General features: G+C 36.0%; 2 protein-coding genes across 5 annotated transcripts in view; both read left to right on the plus strand.

Annotated features, from left to right (window-relative positions):
- Positions 1–25,592, plus strand: part of LOC122981774 — a 299,214-nt gene that overhangs the window by 65,401 nt on the left and 208,221 nt on the right. The gene's annotated exons all lie outside the window — the stretch shown is intronic.
- On the plus strand, positions 123–14,240 carry LOC122981789. Of its 4 annotated transcripts, XR_006403305.1 has the most exons (7): positions 124–709; positions 5,277–5,570; positions 6,803–6,832; positions 7,946–7,966; positions 11,591–11,623; positions 12,214–13,049; positions 13,179–14,240. XR_006403305.1 is itself a non-coding variant. In XM_044350559.1 (6 exons), the coding sequence occupies exons 1-6, from the start codon at positions 215–217 to the stop codon at positions 12,229–12,231; spliced, it is 891 nt and encodes a 296-aa protein (XP_044206494.1). In that variant the 5' UTR covers positions 124–214; the 3' UTR covers positions 12,232–14,240. The 4 variants fall into 4 exon arrangements, 3 of the variants coding, with proteins under 3 accessions (XP_044206493.1, XP_044206494.1, XP_044206495.1); XM_044350559.1 differs by having other exon boundaries at positions 12,214–14,240; XM_044350558.1 differs by lacking the exons at positions 12,214–13,049; positions 13,179–14,240 and having other exon boundaries at positions 123–709; positions 11,591–11,920.

Raw genomic sequence — 25,592 nt, forward strand, 5'->3', positions numbered from 1 at the left:
TCCCTCCCCTAAGCCAAAATAAAAAACATAAGTCCCTCCCCAGTGCTTGAAAAATTATTTGACGTGCCTTCACTGTTTTGCACCACCCCCTTCCTCTCATAAATAACGTTGCAGCAGTTTTCTTGCAAAAACAGGAAAAGGATAGTCTCCTGTCAGGATATTGAGAGAGAACAAGCAGCAGCAGCTCTAAGCAGATGAAAACTTTGCACCAAAGATGAAGGGAGTCTTTTCCAAATTTCTCACAATTTTCAAACACCTCAGCACCTATCTCACAATCATTGTGTTTTTTGTTTACACTGCTGTGCTTGACAGAGATTTGGAATGCACTTGCAAAAACCAATCGCTTGACTGTAATTTATACATGGTTCTGCCATTTCTTATTTCATTTGTCTTGCACCTCTGGGTGGAGAAGAGATTTAAAAGAATCTGGAGATTTACATCAACCACCTGCTGCTGTGCCTCTAAGAAGAAATACAGAAGTACAGAACGGTGTGAATCAGTCAATAAGTTTATCTTGATTTTATTTTACGAAATTCTTAAGGCAGCTTTCATAGGTCTGCTGTGGGTTATATGCGTGTTACTTGATGGAGACTGGTATCTTTGCTGTTGGAATGATGGTTCTGAACAACAAGCACAGTTAGCCTGCAAAAAAGAAAACATCACAGCTGAGGAAAAAGCAAACATCGCTGAACTGAAAAGCAGGTCCAAGGTGAGTTTTTCTTGCTTTATACACATCATACCAGTCTAAGTTAATCCGTTACTGTGGTTATGCTGATATGTAGAATCTGAGAACGGCTGTGGGTGTAATAACTAATCTATGTATTCATTTTAGCTCATATGTTAATGATCTTGTTCTCTTTTGATAATGGATTAATCATTTTGAAAAAAAGGCTTTTTTCTTAAGAAAGCATGATAATTATGACTTGGCTTTGATCCATAAAACTCACCAACACTCTTCAATATCCCATTTACACCTCACATTAAATTACGATCCGTTTCTGGATAAGATATCTGGATAAGGGAAAACACATGTTAATGCATCTGTAAATGCACTCAGAACACATTTGGTGATCAGGTCTCAGCAGGTGTTACCAGGTGTGTACAGCATGACCAAATTCATTAGAAAAAAAATCGGTCTAGTATACTGAAAGGTCACCTGGCACCACATTTTGTTTACATCTGCAGCAATGAAGCGTTATAAACCAGGCGAGTCCTGAGTTTGCATTTGTTGTAATGTAAATGTAATATTGAGGAGATTGTTTGAAGAAAAATGTGAAAAGGGACCACAAAATGGGAAAACATTTGCAAAACCAGCAGTTGCTCAAACTTCAATAGGGGAGGATGGGGTTGGTAGTCACACTTTTTCGCACTTTCATTTGAATTCCTCAAAAACTGTATTCTGAGTAGATTCTTTTTCAATATGTAGTGGAAGCCTACAGTGTCAGGTAGGAATGGAATGACTTTACTCTCAAAAGATGTGAACTGTCAAATACATCCTGTGCACTTGTGACAACCATCCCCATCATGGGGTTGGTAGTTACACAGTATGGGGTTGGTTGTCCTTATGTTATTTTAATGAGGAAAAACAAAAAATGGGGCAATCTTAAAATGTTTAATTTCATTGAAATGCAACAACCTAACTCCTGCATTGAGAGAACATGAACAGGAAAGTGCATTTTTATTCCTTATATAACAATATTGTGCAGTTTCACCACTCTGACTGCCCTGAGCATTACATCTGGCAGAGTCTGAACAATAGTTTTCCCTTCATACTTTTTAATGGTAATAATTGTTTTATTATAAACCCTTTGCGTAAAAACCTAGAAGAGAAAAACCAAAGAGCTGGATATTTACATTTTGACATGAAAAACACTAAGGGCCCTATCTATATATATTGCACGACGCAATTGTCTTTGTTATTTTAAGACCGACGCAGTCGTCATTTTCCCATCCAGCGCCCACGTTGTTTAAATAGCAAATGCACTTGTGCCCATCAGAGATGAGGTGAAAGGAAGGATGTGTGATGATATCGTTCAAAGGAAGAGCTGGCGAAGTTCCTATTTTGAAGACGTTTATTAAACGATGGCCATCGGGTCCATTCCATGTACAAAGATGGTCTGGGCACCATACCACTGTCGATGCATAGCTTATATAGGGTTACACATCTGTATCTTATCACATGAATAACATAGGTTTTCCATGGGCACTAATTCAGTTGGGAGCCCTCCAATCAAGTGGTTGACAGCTACCTCACAACATATTATGTGTCACAACATACCACATCTGGAACAGTTCCAAGCTTGACCATGGACCCATTATTTGTATTTAAAAGGCCCCCCAGAAAGGCTATACCATATTTCATCGGGTGACATGCAGACTCTGGAATGTTTATGTCACATGTCCAACACCCAAAATCAGTAAAGTATATAGGGTCAGATAAAAATCATACTAACATGAGGTGTGGTCAGTTGCGTTGTTGGCCGTCGTTATCTTGAGGCAGCAGAGAGCCTTTGTGCTAGGTGGATGCACAACGTGCATAACACCACACACACACACACGACGTGCAGCAGCACACAAACATACATTTATTTTTAAAAATACATGTCATCATGGTTAGTCATAATATTTATCAGAATTAACTAATCGCAGTAATGATGGGTAAAATAGTCTAATTATTTGACCAAATCGTGTCAGGCAACACACGAAGGTATTTAAATAGACGGACAACACCTCAGACACAGATCGTCTTTCCTGCTGCATCAATACATGAGGAAATAAATAAGGTGAAAACAATGATTAAACTAAAGGAGGAAATAAATCTGCACAGCTTCTAGTATCAGAACCTTGGAGAACTGATAACTATTGCATGATAATTCTTTACATTATTAAAATTAGTGATTTAATTTCTGAACAATATTTAATAAATATTCTTTAACATTTTTGAGATTACAGTGATCAGGTTTCCATACTTTCACCAATTAAAACCCTGCTGATTTGACCCGTTACTCCATGACTGAACAAAACGATTTTGAAGAAACCAAAGCTGTGATTAAAAAAATAAACCTTTTCAAAATACAAACTAAAATACATTTGCAACAACTTAATGAACAGGATCTTAAACTGGTGGTCTGGGGCCAATAGAGGGTCCAGGAGCAGCAGGGGCCAGTCGGCTCGTTATGGATCGTGCGCTTTCACTTTGTGCACGAGCAGATCCGTTTCCTCTGCAGAGAAGCGCTCCTTCTTACTACTTGGCAAATGCACCATTATAATAGCAAGCGCATCTGGCTCTTAAAGGGAATGGGAGACGACACTCTCATTGGTTTATTGCATGTTACGCCGAAAACACACCCATGATTAATTAGGAGACTATGGACAACCCCTCTGAACCATGCACCTGGCACATCGATCATTTTTCCGCTGTTAAAATAACAAAAGTGGATTTGGACACACCCTAAATGCACTTGCGCCATGTGCTTCAGACTGTGCACTTTAGATCGTTAAAATAGGGCCCTAAAAGTCCTTTCACATCAATATCAGGTGGTTTATTCCTGAAATGACCTTGTAGGGAACCTCTGACTCCAATTCTAAAAATTTCAGTACCAACGCTTTTTGACAGCGCCCTCTAGGGAGCGAAATCTAATGAATGTAACAACCAACCCTGTTCTCCCCTACTCAATGGAACGGAACCCAGACGTTCTAACTTCCCTTCAGCTCTCAATTACTGCAACTTCACATAATACTATAGTGTTTATGAACATACTGTATGAGCAGTTTAGATCAGCTGGTTTTTATGTGGGCTCTAATTCTGTGATGCACACAGGATATGGTGGTGAACAGACTGAATTGTCTTTGTGGTAAATGATTATCATACTGTAAATTCTTATTTGGTGCGTTAGATCAGTGATTCCAAAAGTGGGGGTTCCATAAGATTAATCATCATTGTTTGTCTATTGTGCGCTTTTAATAATGTTTCACCACATAAAAAAAAAAAAAAAATTGGCAACATTTACATTAACTATGTTTTATGTTACGTTTTCGACACAACAAAACAGAATAAATAAGCAATAAATATCAAAATCACCGTAATAAAAACTCTTAATATGCAGGTAGTCACAGCTGACATGACAACTCACTGTCATAGTAAGACAGAGTCAGAAAAAAGTGAACATTAGAGCAGCGATGGAAAGATTTGAGACGGTAAACAGCTCAAATAAATACTGAAACATCTCAGCCCTCGACACAGAGACGACTGAATCTGAGCCGACTGCCAAAACTACTCAGCTAACGGCTTACAGACAGGTTTTGGATGCTTGTGGAAGACAAATATCCATCATTGTCAGTGTGCATTCACTGTGGTGTTACACGTTCCCAATTTATGTTATGTGGCTCTCTCATCACTGGTAAACATGAAAACAAGGCAAGAAACATCGTGTCAGTGGAGTCAGACCTGCAGGTTGCAGCTCACATGTCAAATTGAAATGCCTATAGCCTTTTTATGGGTTTTGTTTGTTTATCCATGTACATCTTAAATATAAGCTCATTTTAATTGAAGAAAATGAAAGAAATACATTTAACATATTAATGTATTTAACTGTATTCATTGTTTATTTTTAGCTATTATTTATCTGTAAATCTGCACAGCATCTGTTGGCTTTTATTTTGAGAATGAGCCTGTATTATTTAACTTCATATTGATATAATATAGCCTAATAAAAAATAATATATTATGTTATTATATTAAGTTGTTAAAACAGATAAGCTTCTATGTACATATAGGTGCATGTTATATTGCTTTTGACAAAACATTTCCTTTGAAAGGATGCCATAGTCTAAAAAAGTTTGGGAAGTACTGCGTTACATCATGGTCAACCACATCAGATCGTCTCGTCTTAAAATGCTGTATACTCAACCATGATGGACTGACAGTTTAATAAAACTTAGAGTCTAACGGTTTCTTCTGTGACAAATATACTGTACATCCGTAGTGTTTCTGATTCTGATGCACTGATGATTGATAAAGGGATCTCCTGGATCTGATCTTTTTTTTTAAAAAAAAAAAAACTCAAATCAGATGCTGCTTCAGCAGAGAGAGCTTCATCTGTGCATAATGACATTATATGGTATATTGTATTATGTCATTTACTGCTATCTCAATAAAAGGCTCTATTACTCCGAGACAAACTTATCTCAAAATAACAGAATAAAATTATAGCAACCATGGCTGTTTCTTGGTTTCTGTGGTTATGATATAACCATCTTTTTTTCTTCTTTTACAGATTATTGGCCTCTCTGTGCTCTTTTGTAGCCTTTTTGTGTTCGCCCTCTTTTCATCTTTTGGATGGAGGAAATGCTGTGAATTAAGAGGTTGTTCTTGCAACAGAAAGATTCTCTATGATGAACTGATTTTGGAGGAGGAGGAAAATGTACTAAAGGAGGTTTTGAGGGAAGCTGCAAAACATAAGTTGAATCAAGACATCAAAAACAAAATAATTGGAGACGACTGGAAAAAATGTTTTGATGTTGCTGAAGAACTGATTATAAAGAACAAAACTCCAATATTGGCTAAAAAGGTAAGACCAGTTAGTACCCTAAAGAAAACATTCTAGTAACTTCGGTAATCTGTAACCAATCAACCAAAAGTAATTTGTCCAAGACTTTATGACCAAATATCTGCAAGACTAATGACATTCCCATCAGCCTCGCTTTGCTTTGTTTAATGCTAATTAGCAAATGTTAGCATTATAACATGGTAAAATAAGATCGTAAACATTATACCCATTAAATATCAACATGCTAGCATTATCATTGTGAGCATATTAGCATGTTTTATCTCCACTAGCATGGGTGCACATTGAGTGAGTTCCCTCAGCACACAACACAGACACGACAGATCAATCACAGAGAAGGTCCTTTAATTCACAAGTGCGTGCACACAGTTGAACATTAATACTTTAACATAAATTAACCGTTCACCTCTGGTTGCCAGGCTTCTTCTGGCAAGCGCAGTCTGGTCACTTGAGTCACTCAGTCCCACAAATAATATTTACAGGCTCCGCCAAACAATATTTGACAGCCAGCGTGCCGTCGGTCTGTGGTGTGCAGCAGTCATCTGAGATCCAGCACGCTACTGCATTAAAGGGAGAGTATAATTAGTCAATGAGCACCAGCTATGCCAATCAACTCACCTGGCACTGCTGTAGCTGAACACCAACCACGCTCACCTCCACAATGACGTATATGAATCATATGACTTAAACATCACTGAGGAGATGAAAACGTCAGATATGTGTGGAGCGATGATGAGGAGACTGTAACCTTCCTCACATCAATACATGAAACTGACAGAAATGTCATATTTCCATCACGTTTTCCATCGCTTAAGCTTTGACTGCCGCTCTTTTAATGACGTCATCCCACTGTTTCCTCTTCTTCTGCAACGGTTTAATAGCACCAACTGGAGAATTAGTGCCACCTGCTGTTTATCTGCTAATATTCACACAATGGGAGTGGATGTAAAAGGGAATTAATTCAATCTTTCTATTGCTGATATACTGGAAATTTGCACTAAATTGAATGGAAACCTATACAGTCTCACCAAAAAAGTTTGTTTTTGCTCTGAATGATGAAGCAAGTCAAAAGAAACATTAAAAAATAATGCTGCTAGATGTTATGGATACTACAAGTCCTTGTTAGTTTCTTAATATCGGAAAAATTAAAAAACAGTTTAGGATTATTAGAACAATTTCATGTGTTCTCACTAAATGTGATCTGTAACATACTCACAGTTTGAAATGCTTTGCAGAAAGAAGAAATTGAGAAGAAGAAGCAGCAGGTAAATCAATCTATCAGTCTATCAATCTTCCTACCTACCTACCTATATTCCAGTTCCTCATGAGCAAGATGTTTTATTTCATTTGAGTGAACCTGTAACCATTTGACTATCACCCTCAGTTCAGGAGCATTTCACACACGCACCCACATATGCAAGCGATAATGTTAATGTAACAACAGGATTAAGGTTAGGAATTTAAAAGTAGAGATCATGTAACAGAGAACAGAGTTGGGGTAACTACTTATCAAAGAGGAAAGCAGTGATTTGATTTTGAAGCTGGTGACATAAGAGAGGCCACAGTATACAGAGAAAAGATCTGTTTTCAGCCTTTCTCCCAAATGTTTAGTGATATTTTATTCCAAAGGAGAGGAGCTTAGTGGGCAAAGGCTCAACCAACAAAAGATTTTTTAAATCAAGGAACAGTGAAGTAACCAGCACCAAGAGAACATAAAGGATGTGACGGAGTAATAAGGCTGGAAATAAACAAAGGAGCAAGGAGCTAGGCCTTTGTCTTCATTGAAAAAGATATCAAAAGAGCCGGGCTGCATAAAAGATGATGTAAACTGGGGGTTCCCAGACCCCGGTCCGCAGACCAGAACAGTTATTTGGAAAAAAGCTGAATAATGATAATATAACTTTGTAGTTATATTATGGCTTTGTTGGCTTCCCAGTTCTGCACCAGCGCCTCATGAAAGCAAAGCACTATTACTACTACTACTACTACTACTAATACTACTACTACAGCTAGTACTATTACTACTACTGTTACATTTTAACTACTACTGTAAAGCAACTGACATTTTATTCTTATTTGGCACTAGACTTTCCTCTTGAACTGTTAATCTCATCCACGGATGTATGTAATGTTTTATGGGATGGAGGTTATGTGTTTTGTTTTTTCTTGTGTATCTTGACTGTTATGCAGTGATTGTTTGTTGTTCTGTCATGAACACATGCAGTTAAATTTATAATAGCTAAGTCGTTTGGCAATAAAGTATTGAATCTAGGGCTATTATAGGCTATTTTAGGGTTAAATACCTTGAACTTGGTTCCATCTGTGCTGTGTTTTAGTCCTCACTCACTGTAATGCAAACTCTCTCTCTCTCTCTCAAGGCAGGAACATCAAGGCAGCAGGTGGGTGCTTTATTTGAGGAGGGGCTTTATATTTATTTATGTCTTATTTATTTACAGCTATGGTTATTATTATGATATTGGTAACATCATTTTATAAAAGATACAATTATACTATTAATATTATATTATTGAAACTCACAGATACTCACTTAATAACCATGTGGTGTGATCATGGTTATAAAAAACAGTCTTGACTAACAGTTGGAAACAGGAAGTAAACAGTAATCTCTCGTGTTAAAGTCTGATGTTTTGTTGATCCTTCCATCCATCCGTCCATCCTGACCTCCTCCATACATGGACTTTGTTGCTCTATAATAATAACACCTGACTTCCTCCTTTGCTCATAATTACTACAGATACTAGAGGGTGATGTTGTTTGTACGTGGATATGTCGTTTTTGGGTGCTTGTATAAAATGGCTGATTTAGACGTTTTTCTTTGGAGGACTGTCTCAAACCCTAACACTCTTCTTGGCTGGACTGCAACAGCAGAGCCACCCCTACAACTGCGGTTGTCTGTGACTGACTGACTGACTGACTGACTGACTGACTGAGTAGCTGAGTAGCTAAGTGATGAAATTACACCATTGGTTGGCAGAAGGCAGCCAAAACTGGCCAAAGGCCGCCGAAGCTAAGTATCCCAGAATGCATTTTGCACCATCAGGCAGCAATGGCAGAGATTAAATTAAAGATTTAATATTTTTTTATAATGTCACGATTACCTACCGAAGGAGACTGTCATTACACATTTACGTGAGAAGAGAGGATTTGTGTGCCATCGTCAGTGTAACTTATTGTCTACGTACGCATGTTACATAAATAAAATAAAATCAATATAATAAATACATTAATGAATGCAAACTTCACACACATGAAACACACTGTACTGGGGTCATTTACACGTAGCGTTAATGATTAACTTGATAGTTACTGCATTAAAATTATTTTTCGGGTTGTGGGTAAGTGAAATAATATATATAGCATATGAAAACCCTAAATCTTAACTCCACCTGTTTATGTGTTTTTGTGTGTACAGCAACTTGAGTTACAACTTCTGTATGACAAGTGCTAAACAAATAAATACCCTTAAACTAACATAAAAACAAACATCTTAAAAATGCTGGTGTTGTCCATGTCTGATGGTAACCAGGCAATGTACAAATTAAAAGCGTTTCATACACAGTCCAGCAATATACAAGGTTTTGACCTTGTTATTTTTAGTTATCTAGGAACTTTTTTAACTTGTATGTAAATCATCTTTGAGTGTCTTGAGTATTTTTCTACAAATATAACATATCATATAATATCATATATTATTATTATTATGTATTATTATTACTACAGCTAACAAGTCAATTAGCTATCTGACCTGCAACGTGGTAGATAAGTACTATTTTAACTCTGAACAAGCTGTCAAAATACACAATAAAGAGAGCAACATGGTTATTGTGTTGTGGTAATTTCATGTGCTCTCACTAAATGTGATCTGTAACATACTCACAGTTTGAAATGCTTTGCAGAATGAAGGATCTGAGCTGAAGAAGCTACAGGTAAATCAATCTATCAGTCTATCAATCTTCCTACCTACCTACCTATATTCCAGTTCCTCATGAGCAAGATGTTTTATTTAATTTGAGTGAACCTGTGACCATTTGACTGTCACCCTCAGTTCAGGAGCATTTCACACACGCACCCACATATGCAAGCGATAATGTTAATGTAACAACAGGATTAAGGTTAGGAATTTAAAAGTAGAGATCATGTAACAGAGAACAGAGTTGGGGTAACTACTTATCAAAGAGGAAAGCAGTGATTTGATTTTGAAGCTGGTGACATAAGAGAGGCCACGGTATACAGAGAAAAGATCTGTTTTCAGCCTTTCTCCCAAATGTTTAGTGGTATTTTATTCCAAAGGAAAGGAGCTTAGTGGGCAAAAGCTCAACCAACAAAAGATTTTTTAAATCAAGGAACAGTGAAGTAACCAGCACCAAGAGAACATAAAGGATGTGACGGAGTAATAAGGCTGGAAATAAACAAAGGAGCAAGGAGCTAGGCCTTTGTCTTCATTGAAAAAGATATCAAAAGAGCCGGGCTGCATAAAAGATGATGTAAACTGGGGGTTCCCAGACTCCGGTCCTCAGACCAGAACAGTTATTTGGAAAAAAGCTGAATAATGATTATATAACTTTGTAGTTATATTATGGCTTTGTTGGCTTCCCAGTTCTGCACCAGCACCTCATGAAAGCAAAGCACTATTACTACTACTACTACTACTACTAATACTACTACTACAGCTAGTACTATTACTACTACTGTTACATTTTAACTACTACTGTAAAGCAACTGACATTTTATTCTTATTTGGCACTAGACTTTCCTCTTGAACTGTTAGCTAAGTGATGAAATTACACCATTGGTTGGCAGAAGGCAGCCAAAACTGGCCAAAGGCCGCCGAAGCTAAGTATCCCAGAATGCATTTTGCACCATCAGGCAGCAATGGCAGAGATTAAATTAAAGTTTTAATATTTTTTTATAATGTCACGATTACCTACTGAAGGAGACTGTCATTAGACATTTACGTGAGAAGAGAGGATTTGTGTGCCATCGTCAGTGTAACTTATTGTCTACGTACGCATGTTACATAAATAAAATAAAATCAATATAATAAATACATTAATGAATGCAAACTTTACACACATGAAACACACTGTACTGGGGTCATTTACACGTAGCATTAATGATTAACTTGATAGTTACTGCATTAAAATTATTTTTCGGGTTGTGGGTAAGTGAAATAATATATATAGCATATGAAAACCCTAAATCTTAACTCCACCTGTTTATGTGTTTTTGTGTGTACAGCAACTTGAGTTACAACTTCTGTATGACAAGTGCTAAACAAATAAATACCCTTAAACTAACATAAAAACAAACATCTTAAAAATGCTGGTGTTGTCCATGTCTGATGGTAACCAGGCAACGTACAAATTAAAAGCGTTTCATACACAGTCCAGCAATATACAAGGTTTTGACCTTGTTATTTTTAGTTATCTAGGAACTTTTTTAACTTGTGTGTAAATCATCTTTGAGTGTCTTGAGTATTTTTCTACAAATATAACATATCATATAATATCATATATTATTATTATTATGTATTATTATTACTACAGCTAACAAGTCAATTAGCTATCTGACCTGCAAATTGACCTGAACACTGCAGTTTTCCCTGATGGATTGGAGCTCATTTAATAAGTGAAGGAGCAACAGCACAAATGTTTTTGTTGGTATATAACAAAGAAACATCAGCAGGAAATATATAAAGATTTCTCAGTTTCAAAAATAAGGCCTTCACTGAAGTTCCCATAAAAAGAAACACTGATGACTACTTTACTTTTGATTGTATTCTATATAGATCCTACGTAATTATTTTACACCAATACAGTTAACCTTTTTCTATATAGTGTTTAAAACACAATAATTAGTATTTTTCACAGAGCTGTAACAGACCACATGGTACAAATGACAGTGAGCAGAAAAATAAAAAACAAGGATCATGTGACACCAATCTCATGTGATCTCACTAAATGTGTTTTCTGTCATCACTCACTGTGTTAAATGCTTTTCAGGAGGAAAGAAGTCCGGCTCCATCACCATCAGAGGTAAATCTATCAGTCAATCTACTATTCCAGTTTCAGACCAATAATAATGATACAAATCTTGTACATCACTTGTGGATAATCCTCTTTTCACCACTGTGAGGCTGACTGACATGTGATCAGTACAGAGGTCACTAGAGGTCGCTGCTCTGTCACTTTTCACTCTGACATGCAAACAGTAGAGTTTAATCCACCAAACACCAAACAAGATTCAATGGCAGTATAAACTGTTTGGCAAATTTTTCATGGGCGCAACCCACATACTCAGCTCTGCTGCTCATCCTACAAATGCATGTTCCTTACAAATGTGGCACCATTTAAAAGGGAAATAAACAGGCTTTCCAATGGTATAAGATTTATTGCCAAGAAGCATTGTTACAACAAAGAAATAATCTACCAAACACTATATATATATATATATATATATATATATATATATATATATATATATATATATATATATATATATATATATATATATATATACATATATATATATTTTTTTTTTTCTTTATTATATATTATTAAGTCTGGATTTATTCTGTAATATGTTCCATGTGAGATGACTGACTGAAGTTGTGTTTTTCTAACAGGAGCAGACCCCTGTGTAGCAGGAACCGGGTCCATCAAACAGACAGTGAAAATTACTTCTTCATCAATTTCTGTGAGAACTTTTGTCCATCTGAGATTGTTTTTAACTTTCTTTTGCTTGACTCACAATCTGTTATTTACTCACATTTTCTGACTTAGACAGATTATCCTTTATGTTTGATAAATGCTGTTTGTTATTGATCAATTTTATTTACTCATATGTCAGATGTTCTAGTCTTGATTTAGTTGCTTTATCAATAATTTCTTTCGAATGATTTGATCAGTGATGTAATAACTGTACTCGATAGATATATATTGATGATTGCATTTTATTGACTGCTTTTCACTTGTTAAAAACATTCAGATCATTTTAAGTTAAACGTAGCTGTTTTGATTTTCATTTAAGCATTACCTTTTGTGACAAAGTGGGTGAGAATACACCATTTGTCCCTACTTTCACCATCAATGCCACATAGCTTACAAATTTAACCATGCTTGTTAATTGTTTGTTTGGCCATATGTTCATGATACATCTGTAACTTGCAGACACATACACATACAGTTTGTGGTTTGCATTATGTTTGGTTACAGTTCACATACCAGAAACATTTTTAGTTAAAGTAAAACACCGACAAGTATTGTTAAGTTTAGTGATTGTTTATTGGGTTAGTTCAGCATTTCATAATTCAATCCTATTCTTTCTGTGCTACTTACCATACCCACCATGTGCTCCACAGACAAAAGGAGGAGGCACCCAACAATGGCCTTTACACTGGGTGACATCATTGGTGATGTCACTGGGTTGGATAATATGAGGGGTGGTAGTAAATTATGTTAAGTAAGTTATTTACTGTGACTGTGATCTGTTTATGTATGGTTGCAAGTTTGTTATATGGTAAGCTATGGAAAAGTGTTTCACCTTGGGGGTTGGTAAGATTGAATAACTTTATCTCTTACCTGTTTTTAGGAGAGACATGGGATGTATCTGCAGCAATGGTACAGCCCAGATTGACTCTGATGGACTGCTGATGGAAGGGTCTATTTAAGCAGTTGCTTTTTGGCTGTCGGGGGGTTAGTACATCAGTGTGTAGCTGTGTGCACATGATGATAGGTTAATATAAGTTCAATTGTTATGAGTTGAGTTTTGATCAGTTAGGCCAAGTTAACAATTTAGTTGTTTTTTTTGTTTTTGTACATAATTTTTTTTGTTTTTGTTACATATGTAGCATGGTGCCACTTTTTCTTGTAAATAAACCACCTTGTGATACCTGGACAAGGTTTCCTGTGTCTGCCTCCTATCAAGTGACCAACCACTCCAGACAGGCTACATCACACCTTTGACTGCATTTTATTTATTCAGTTTATATTTCATGCCATACCAATCATTTTTAGTTGATTTAAGAACATATTTACATCTTGATTTTAACCTTTAAGTTTTCCATCATTTGCATCTTTAATAACTGATTGGTTCAACTTTGATTGAGTCAAATTCTATAGATTTTTATGCCATTGATTAAGATCTGTATCATATTATGGATAATGGGACCAATATATGGTTTAAAAATAAAATACTGTAATGCTACTAAGTCAGTGGTATTTCATCATAAAGAATTCGGTAGGTAGATTCAGTCTCAAGGTTGAACTAAATCAACCTTGATTTAGTTGAACTAAATCTTTATTTTACTCTTTATTGTCAAAATTGTGATAAATTGTGAGAATTACACGTGTAGATTTGGATAATTGCTGGTGCCCAAAATACAAAGCTGTCATCTGTATCTGAAAACAAGTCTTGATGAGTTAATGATGTCAACATTTGCAGATTCATAGGTTGAGGCCTTGTTGCTCTGACAGTAGAAGATGAATTGAAGAATGAAGAAACAGCTTTGAAGAAAAAAAACAGGCTTCTGTCAAAAAACAACAACAATCAAATTAAATACTAACTCAGTTATCTGTGTATGAAGAACAGGGCCCAGGTCCTGTATGCAGAAACATTGCAGTGTTTCTGGATGCTTGTTATTTATTGTAAGCAGATTACAACAGCAGAGAAACGTGGTAGATAAGTACTATTTTAACTCTGAACAAGCTGTCAAAATATACAATAAAGAGAGCAACATGGTTATTGTGTTTTTCCTTCTTCCTCTTCTTCCTACTCTGTGTTATTGTGGACAGAGCGGAGGGTCACAACAGAGAGAAGAAGATGCTCACACGCTGCTCAGTGTGGACATGGTCCACCTTAAGCATAGCAGCATGGGAAGCATGTTACCATGTCTATGTTAGCATTTAGCCCAAAGTGCTGCTAAACAGCAATAATAATGATACAATTTATTTATACAGCACTTTCAAAGACGCTCAGAGACTCTTTACATAGATAAATGAATTCTCAAAAAGAAGCTACACACAACAACAGAGCAGGAGGAAAGACATAGTGTTAAAGCACTTGGTGAAAAGTCAGAGGATCACCAATGTCATGAGGATTCACCATAAATTTTAATGGCAACATATCCAATTGTTGTTGAGATATTTCAGTCTGCAGTGAAGACATCTCTATGTCCATGCCGCTTGCCTGGCTAAAAACAAATAAAAGAACCTCTAAGTATCCAGAATAACTCTCAAAGTTCATGAAACTTGCATGAAGGAGCTCCTCGGGGAACCATCCTGGATCCTCCAGAGATTCACAGAACATGAAGTAAATACCAGGTTCAATCAAACTTTTTAACATGTTGTCACTTAAAATGAACTAATACACACATTCATACATTAGCAATTAAGACAAAATTTGAATTAGACTGACAAATCCTGCTGCATTTTGTTGGAAATTGGGTCTTGGATGTTCTGAGAACAGACCTCAGATGGCAGATGCACAGTAATAATGTCAGAATACTTAAAAAGTAAAAAAAAAAAAAATTAAAAAAAATCAGATTAAACACTGGCCAACAAGTAGATCAATTAAAATCTGCAGCAAATGTTGACCATTAATGTGATTAATGCAAGGATGTCTCAAAATCAGTCTGTATTTATCTTGGGCAATTTGGGCAATCTTACAGTATCTGTTGTCCACAGATGATTTATTCTGTATGACAAACTTCTCTTTCAGTTCATTAAGTTCATTTTTCTGATGGAAATGGAGGACAGTGCGATGAAGAGCAACACCCAACTCATTTCTGTTGGCTGCTCTGAGGCTCTCTGCCCCAGTGCTGAATATTAGCTAAGTTGGATAAACTCCTTTTGATTTGGTAGGTCATCAACGGCACTATTCACACTTCCCTCTCTACTGTCTGGTGTGTTTGACTTGTCAAGTATTTAACTGAGTTTTTATAACTGAACCATATAACCGGGATTCACACTTTTTATTTCTTTCCAGTTGTGTGGAAAAGTGATGTTTTCATATCACAGATGATGAACAAAGGCATTAAAATGTGTCTTATAGTTAAAACATGAGACTCAGTTGCTATTATAAAACATAAGTAGTGCTGAGTATTTATAAAAACAAAAAATATCCAGACATAAAGCATGAACCACAGGCACATAATCTTTATAAAGCATATATCCTGATTTGGGTGCGGCCCTGAAGCTTTCTGCTCATGTTGGTATGTTTTTCTTCCTCTTTTGTTGGTTTCCTGGGCGTTTTCCAATGAAAAAACATGCATGCTCTGGAACAAATGTGGTCTTACATAAGAGGATGTGAACATTCCCCCGTTTCAGTTATACTTCCTCAAACATCAGTGCCCACCTACTTTAGGAAATTACTGGGCCTTTAAAAAAAATTAACTATATACTTTTAGCACAGACACGGTTTGGGGAAATTAGGAATCTTTGACAAACACACATAGTTGGTTTTGGTCAATTTTACATATTCTACATAGTTTATTGTACAAAAATGAAACTTTAAGCCTGCACTGTATTCAGGATGGGTTCAATCACACTAAACCAAGAACAGAATTGTATTTTCATGTTTGCAGGGTTACTCAGAAGGTTCCCTTCCAGGTTTTATAAGACTTTCATGACACTTTCATACATAACATTTGAACATGGCAGAGATCAGGACGAGGTTTAAGTTCTACTGGGCATCCCATCCCATTGCTAATCGCTATGGCAAACATACTTTTAGCTCTCTCATCAACTCCCTTGCTGCCTCTAGTTGTATTTGGCAGATCCCTTTGTATTGTCTTCAATTTTCTGTCTCTTCTTGGCATTCTGTAAGCATAGGGCTGTAAAAGGGTTGTAAAAGCATTTGTTTTCAGTTATTGCTACTTGAAATGTTGCTGTTAACCTAGAGCATTGTTATCTTGTCCAAACTATGTAACTGAACATAGTTTTTTAGCACATTAAAACACCTGTTGCTTTAATTGTAGACCAACACAATAACAATGTGTAGCCATCATGGGTTGACGATGCATTAGGATTTGTCACATGCAACAGTCAATATTAAAGGAAAATAGCAATTTTATAACATTCCCTGATCTGCATGTGTACCACTGTATGTACTATAGCTTGACTACTTCTTTATATCAGACTCATAAGTGACTGCAAATGATGACTCTTTAGTGGATCATATAAAATCTGATGGTGTGACACAGCTGATATGATGGCTGCATCCATTTTGGACTCTCTGGCTCTCTGTCTGCTTACAAGTCAGTCCTGTCAAGATGGTTTACAACTGGCAATGTGTAAACAACAGGTTTACACATCAAACTCAATGGATAAAATGTGTGCATAAAACCTCACACATTTCATTTTATAGCCTCCAGAGATTCACAGAACATGAAGTAAATACCAGGCTCAATCAAACTCTTTAACATGTTGTCACTTAAAATGAACTAATACACACATTCACACATTAGCAATAAAGACAAAATTTGAATTAGACTGACAAATCCTGCTGCATTTTGTTGGAAATTGGGTCTTAGATGTTCTGAGAACAGACCTCAGATGGCAGATGCACAGTAATAATGTCAGAATACTTAAAAAGTAATAAAAAAATATAAAAAAAATTCAGACTAAACACTGGCCAACAAGTAGATCAATTAAAATTTGCAGCAAATGTTGACCACTAATGTGATTAATGCAAGGATGTCTCAAAATCAGTCTGTATTTATCTTGGGCAATTTGGGCAATCTTACAGTATCTGTTGTCCACAGCTGATTTATTCTGTATGACAAACTTCTCTTTCAGTTCATTAAGTTCATTTCTCTGATGGAAATGGAGGACAGTGTGATGAAGAGCACCACCCAACTCATTTCTGTTGGCTGCTCTGAGGCTCTCTGCACCAGTGCTGAATATTAGCTAAGTTGGATAAACTCCTTTTGATTTGGTAGGTCATCAACGGCACTATTCACACTTCCCTCTCTACGGTCTGGTGTGTTTGACTTGTCAAGTATTTAACTGAGTTTTTATAACTGAACCATATAACCGGGACTCACACTTTTTATTTCTTTCCAGTTGTGTGGAAAAGTGATGTTTTCATATCACAGATGATGAACAAAGGCATTAAAATGTGTCTTATAGTTAAAACATGAGACTCAGCTGCTATTATAAAACATAAGTAGTGCTGAGTATTTATAAAAACAAAAAATATCCAGACATAAAGCATGAACCACAGGCACATGATCCTTATAAAGCATATGTCCTGATTTGGGTGCGGCCCTGAAGCTTTCTGCTTCTGTTGGTATGTTTTTCTTCCTCTTTTGTTGGTTTTCTGGGCGTTTTCCAATGAAAAAACATGCATGCTCTGGAACAAATGTGGTCTTACATAAGAGGATGTGAACATTCCCCCGTTTCAGTTAAACTTCCTCAAACATCAGTGCCCACCTACTTTAGGAAATTACTGGGCCTTTAAAAAAAATTTAACTATATACTTTTAGCACAGACACAGTTTGGGGAAATTAGGAATCTTTGACAAACAGACACATAGTTGGTTTTGGTCTGCATTTTGTTGGAAATTGGGTCTTAGATGTTCTGAGAACAGACCTCAGATGGCAGATGCACAGTAATAATGTCAGAATACTTAAAAAGTAATAAAAAAAAAAAAAAAATTCAGATTAAACACTGGCCAACAAGTAGATCAATTAAAATCTGCAGCAAATGTTGACATTTAATGTGATTAATGCAAGGACGTCTCAAAATCAGTCTGTATTAATCTTGTGCAATTTGGGCAATCTTACAGTATCTGTTGTCCACAGCTGATTTATTTTGTATGACAAACTTGTCATAAAGAAAAAAACTTCTTGAGAACTCTTGATTCATTTGTTTAGAATATGTTTCTCCGACCAAATCACAAAACACAATAATTAAAATGTTGGCAGTTTCAAATGTGCATGTGCGGTCAAAAATCAGAAATATGTGGTTTCCTGTTGGTATATGTTAGGAGGGTATAAACTGCAGCTCTCAGCAGATGCCAACTGTCCACCAAAGATGGACATATTGACAAATTTGGCTCCTAGAAAACTCCACAGCTACATTGCAATCATTGTGATTTTTACCTACAGTGTTTTGCTTAGCAGGGATTTTCAGTGCACTTGTAAACCACAAGAATTTGACTGCTGTTTATACATGGTTCTTCCATTTTTGGCTATACTTGTCTTGATACTCTGGACAAACAGCTCATTTCAACAAGCCTGCAGATACACATGTAGGCCTAACTCTTACAAAAAGCCTCATTGCTGCATGTTTCTTTGTTATCTTCTCCGTCACCTTTTCAAGGCAGCTTTGGTTGCTCTGCTGTGGATTGCATTTCTGTATCTCAATGGAGACTGGTATGTTTGCTGTTGGAACAATGATTCAGAACAACAGGCACAGTTAGCCTGCAAAGAGAGGGGGAAGATCACACAAGAAGATCGAGTAATCATCGCTGAACTGAAGAACAGGTCCAGGGTGAGTGTTTTCCCTGCTTTATACACATTACGGGGGATATTTATTTAGGATTTGTGGCCCCTTTTTAGTGCTAAAGAGTTGAAATGCATATCTCCTTATTTACTGAAGGGTTCCTTTGAGGTTTTGCACCAGTTAAATAGGAGAAAAGCAGCACAGCTGGAAATTGCATGTTAAGACGTTCCTGTTAAGAGGCGCAACATGAGAGTGTGGTGGAAGTTGACCGAATAAGGGAGACCAACAAAGAGAAGTTTGTCTTTGTATATTTATTTAGCTTTAGCGCAAAAGGATCAAAACCAACAAAGTGACAGTCAGCGACTGCTGAAGAATCAATCCCGAGTGCATCGTCATCAGGGTTTTATATGCACAAGAACAAAGAGTCAATAGTTACATTTAATGAAGGGATAAACATCAATGATTAATTAAGGCATTTTCCAAATGAAGGCACACTCGTCTCAGACCAGACGAAAAAAAAGGTTAATGTGCAAGCTAGACTATATTTCAACCTTACATCATTCAGCACGTAAATGTGGTATACAGATCAGGCATTGTATTAAGACAGTCAGTTCAGTTATAGTATTAGGGGTTCGAGTAAAGAAATGGAGCCAGTCATGCTTTCTACAAAACAGTATAACACAGAGAGTCACATGTAATACAAAGGTTATACACTAAATGATCATTTTTATTTTTTCCTCTACAGAGAGGAGGGAAGGGAAGTTCATACAAATATCAGTTGAAGCTGATTTATCACTGTATACTGACCACTGCAGCAGAGGCATTGCGTCTGAAATTTAACATCTGAGAAAAGTAGGTTTAAAATCTGCAGCTCTGTTTAAAAGACATATTACAAAGTGAATAGCAGAGAGCTCTGTTTAGCAACACGAGTCAAGAAAGCAGGAATGCAACAGTTTATTAATTTCCCACACGATGTTACCTTTCTGTTTCTCTCTGGTCCCTCCTGCATTTTTTCTAGCTTTTAATGTCTCATCAGCTCCAGTCCAGTGTGATATGATTGAGACAGCCAGTTATTATTACAGTTATTATTAACCGTAGTATTATCTATCTTGTAAAAAAAGACGCAAAAAAGAAAAGTTTTAACATTTTTCTAAAAAATCTCCCTCTGGTTTTTCATACCTCATTCATTCACTGATCTAGTTGAGGTGACAACATCATGATATGTAACTCCACATATACGTGTGCCTGCAGATCCAAAAGTGTCTCTCTTCAACCAGGATTCAAAGTTCAACAGCAGAAAACACTTGTGTTTGTGCTCTAGTCCTTTACTACAGGACATGTGTAACACCAACATCAAAACAGGCAACATCAGCTCTTACTTAGCAGCACTCTGTAAATCAGATGATGCAGATCATATTGAATCTTAGTAAATACCTCGCAAAATTGATGGTAACTTATAAATACCCTCCCTGTGTTTTAACCTGTAGAAATGACTGTAAGAACACAATAATCTTTATTGTTTCTTTTTCAGGTCATTGGCAGTTTTTTGCTCATCGGTATTATTTTTTTGGCTGCCATACTGTCATTATTTCCATGGAGGAAATGCTGTAGATGGAGGGGATGCAGTGAAAAAGTGGACACTTGCTGTGACAGGAAATTTATATATTACAAACTGATTTTGGAAGAGGAGAAAAACGTACTGAAAGAGAGTTTTAGGAGACAAATTAGAGACGACTTGACTGAACAAGTCACAGGTTATTTGAATCAGAAAAATATTAACGAGTGTTTTGATGTTGCTGAGAAGCTGATGGAGGTTGAAACTCCTCAACAAGCAGCAGGAGCAGCAGGAGCAGCAGGAGCAGCAGGAGCAGCAGGAGCAGCAGGAGCCCAGGTAAATCATCAACACCTGTCTGCTTCATCTTGAGTCATTCTCATCTGTATTTTTTAAGATTCTCTGAGTGTTAGTGTCTCACCAGCAGAGGCTGTTTTACTTAAATCACCTGCAGCCTTGAAATTTTCGTGTTTTTTAAATTTATAAAAGACAAATAAAAGATAAATAAAAGACTGGCAAGGTGGCAAGACTCCTTATCTCTTCAAGATGTGATGAATTTTTTGTCTGTTTCTGATTCTTTCATCATGTTGTCAGTGTTGAACCTGACTGATTAGATAGTTAGCTGGTTAGTTAGCTCACCTTATTACCAATATCTTTATCAACACAGCTTCCTAATATTGCAGAAGAAGAGCCCTATTTCAAAAATATAGATGATATTTTGTGAAGTTACACCAAAGTCAAATCAAGTCAACTTTATTTATTGATAATTTTTTATTAGAAATTCAAACACAGGACCAGATGAAAAACAGGAAAAGGATTTAATTGAAGCACATCACTTTCATGTGTTCATTTTTGTTTTAAATGAAACTGTCATTAACTGTATATGATTCTTAGCAGGGAGCAGGAACACCAGGTGGACAACCAGGGTCAGAGGTAAATAACACCCACATGTTTCTATTTATATGTTTGTCTGACTGTGTGACTCCAGTTTCAGACCAACCTGAAGCTCAACCCAGAAGCTATATACCAAATATGATCTGACTATCAATCAAGACCATTGTTCATGATGTTGTGAGTCCATAGCTGATGTCATTTTCACCAAAGAAATTTCATATATATAAATGCTATTGACTTTGGACTTGTTCTGTTTTCTGTGAGAAACATCCATCTATCGACTTGTTCTGTAATGTGTTCCATGTGAGATGACTGACTGAAATTGTGTTTTTCTAACAGAATCAGCCGCTTTTGCAGCAGGAACCGGGTCCATCAAGTAGACAGTAAAAATGGCTTCTTCATCAATTTCTGAGAAAACTTCTGTCTGTCTGAGATTGTTTTTAACTTTCCTCTTGCTTGACTCACAATCTGTTATTTACTCACCTTTTCCTACTTAGACAGATTATCCCTTATGTTTAATAAATACTGATGATTGCTGTTGATCTATTTCATTTACTGATATGTCAGATGTTCTAGTCTTGATTTAGTTGTTTTTGTGGATAATTTCCTTCAAATGATGACTGCTTTGATCAGTGATATAATTACTCTAGATAGATGTATATTGATGATTGCATTTTATTTACTGCTTTTCACTTGTTGCAATACTAAAGAATAATTTAGGTTCAGATCATTTTCATTTAAACATTAAGTTTGATTGTATTTTATTACTCAGTTTATATTTTTTATGCTACATGTTGACCCTTTTTGATCTTTGCATTTTTAACAATTTATTGATTCAACTTTGATTGAGTCAAATTCTATAGATTTTTATGCCATTGTTTAAGATCTGTATCATATTATGTATAATGGGACCAATATGTGGTTTAAAAATAAAATATTTTAATGCTATTAAGTCAGTGGTATTTTAATTTCATCATAAAGCATTCAGCAGTGATTACATTTTAGAGTTAGGTATTAAGTTGCCCATGAAATTTAAATAATTGCACCTTTTCTTTGCTTCCATACAGTGTCAGTGTGATTTTGATTCAGGTATAGTTTGATTTATAGTGTCCACAGTGTTTTTTTTGTATTGTTTTTTTTAACTTACAGTCAGTCAAAAACAATTCAAGATAACTGATGAGGACAAAGAACAGGAACACATTAACATACAACATGACTTTAAAACATACTGTAAAAAAAATAAATAAGGGAGAAGAGCTGGGTGTTTATGAAATCATAAGGATGTTTAGCATTTGGCAAGAAAGACCAGCTGTGATGGCTCGAGAGCGCCTTCCTGAGGGTAAAAGCATTAAGTGCAGATGCAGATGGTGGGACGAAGAACTCCACCACTGCACTGGCTCATCATTACTACGGCCGCTATATGTCATCTGTCACTCAAATGTAAACTATTTGTCGTTTTTGGACGACTGACATTACAAACTGTTGTGTCATTTTTCTTGGGAGAACAGTCTCCAAAAATCATATAAATATCCAATTTATATCATTACCCACACCAGACTATTACACACAGAGATATTAATGTGTTAACGGTGTAAATGGCTGACATATTTATATACATAAGCTCACAGTATGTATGGTCATATGGCCCAACCCCTGTAGTACAGATCAGTACCAGCCCAATTCAATCACTGCACATCAATGATGGAAAAAAAAAAAACCTTGTTAATATTGTGATAATGATTTCAACCATATTACACATTACTAAAGTTATTATTGGCTTAATTGTTCAACAATCCATTCATAAGTCAATAACTTTCTTGATTGTACACAAAAATGTTTTAATCACATTTTAATTTGTATTTCATTGGATGTATTTTTTTTCTATATATATGATAATAAATGGTGTGAAGTCATCACTGCACTTCTCTTTTTTCACAGATGTCAAGTGTAAAATATAAACAAATTATAACACTCAAAGGCCCAGTACCTCTAAATTGTACTGAATACATTATGGTGAGTTATTTACCACCACTGCAGCTGAGAGTCAGACACAGAATGAGACAGTTTTTCGTTAAGCTTAATGGAGGTTTTGTTTGTTTTATATAATGATAAGAGTGGGATTAAAAAGATATACATTTACAAACAAATTAATAATTATGTTTTGATTCATTAAAGCTACAGGAAACTAAAAATCATGAATTTGTTACTGTATCAGTTTTACATTCTGTTTCCTAGCAACCTACCTGTGGTAGGCTTATCTCGGACATTCAGCAACTTAAAAATAAAAATGTCCTGACAGCTCTGATGGAGCTCAGGATTCATCCATTAGGGCTGCTTTATTACAGCAATCCCACTGGATAAACCTGGAATCTGTGTGTAACAGCTGATTTGTGTAAAGATGTAGCAGAACGCAGAACATTTATTACCGTCAGATCCTAATCAGTCTGGTGTTAATGAGCCTCTCTCTCAGTTTGGAGACGCACTTATCGTTTCAGCCGCTATGTTTCTTTTCACAATAAGAACATTTATCCCAGGTCATTTTTATTTTATCCCTGCATTTTTTATTTCACACCATTTTTTGTGTAGGGCAGAACCAGTTGTGATTGACTGTTTGCTCATTCAGTCCAAAGCAACAGCCAATCACAGAATGGGCTCTGTCCTGTTTGTTGATAGAAAAGGCTTTGTGATAGAAATGGCTGAAAAAAGATAAAACAGTCAATGGAAACAAAGCTGTTGCTGCACTTGTTAAAGCAGGAAAATGGAAGCGTGAGACACATAATCAAATGGAAAAATAAAAAGTGTAAAAATATAAAACATTTAAAAACCCTTTGAAACCACCAGCTTAATTTGAAAACAAAACTATTAAACCACAATTTACAGACAGAGGAAAGAAAGATAAGAATAGAGCTGACATTCTATTTATTTTTATTTTTTTAAGCAGTATATAAAGTAGTATGATCTTTTTATTATTTATTATCTTTTAAATGCTTGATTTTCTTATTGCAGTTATAATTTCATTAAAATAAATTATAACTGCAAAAAGAAAATCAACTGACTATGATTGAAAATGTAAATGTCTCTACACCCCATATAGGTCAGCACAAACATGGTCAGGAGCAATACTGATTGGAAACATTAAGAAAGATTAAGACACAGACAGATTGTTAGATGAAAGAGACTGATTAATTGATAGATACATTGATTTTGTGGTGGAGGCTGCCTTCCCATGATCAAACGGATGTGCCAGTGAATGTGCAAAGTTAAAGATAACATTTATGTCAATAAGAAACAGTTCCCAGGGAAGTTAGAAAGAAGGCTTATCAGTAATGTAACATTTTGGTTCTCTGTGTAAGATGATTGAAGGCCACTAGACCCGTTTTTATTTTGAGAAATGTGGAAGATGCTGGGACTGTATTATTTCTAAGCTAGGTGCAACTGATATATTTTAGAGAAGTCTGAGACACCATTGTTCCTAAGATGAATCATACTTGGATTATCACCTAAGCGTCAAGGTCACTAATGAACTCGGCAATAATGGAAGAATAGTTTTGAATATGGTAAAAAACGAGGTGGAGTCTAGAAAATAAGCTCCACAATAGGAGGGGTTATGAAGGGTATGTAATACGATGTTTTATGATTTTGCAGTAGGTACTTTATCCTGGGATAAAGGCCTCAGTTTGCTTTGTATTGCTCTTTATGCACAGTAAACCTATTCACGTTGAGCTCTATCAGCTTCAAGCGTATTTTTGAGTCTTTCTCTTATAAGTCCTGAGTTTAATGCTAAGTTGTGGGTGACCTGAAGATTTATTGGCCCATTTGAGATTTCCCATGACAATTTCCCAAACAGATTAGTGAAAAAAACAAGTTTTTAGCAAAAAACCTTGTTTAGCTTGAACCCGCGGGTTAAGTGTATTCATTTACCTCTGTTTCATTTGAAAAGCTGCATGCTCCCTGCAAGGTAATTTTAAACTGTGAGCAATAATTTTGGAAACCACATAATGGCCAGTGTTGCCAATGCACTTATGATATACTACTCATTGTACCTGGGTGAATACGCTTTTCTGATTTTACCGCACACCTGCTGACCAAACATTTAGTTCTGCTCAAGTTTAG

This window comes from Thunnus albacares, chromosome 5 (assembly GCF_914725855.1).
Source record: "Thunnus albacares chromosome 5, fThuAlb1.1, whole genome shotgun sequence".
Lineage (NCBI taxonomy): Eukaryota > Metazoa > Chordata > Actinopteri > Scombriformes > Scombridae > Thunnus > Thunnus albacares.

Excerpts from the sequence above, each read along its gene's own strand:
- LOC122981789 (XM_044350558.1), top strand. The coding sequence starts at position 215 with ATGAAGGGAGTCTTTTCCAAATTTCTCACAATTTTCAAACACCTCAGC. Across the intron at positions 5,571-6,802 it reads CTCCAATATTGGCTAAAAAG|AAAGAAGAAATTGAGAAGAA; the intron begins GTAAGACCAGTT and ends AATGCTTTGCAG. Across the intron at positions 6,833-7,945 it reads TTGAGAAGAAGAAGCAGCAG|GCAGGAACATCAAGGCAGCA; the intron begins GTAAATCAATCT and ends CTCTCTCTCAAG.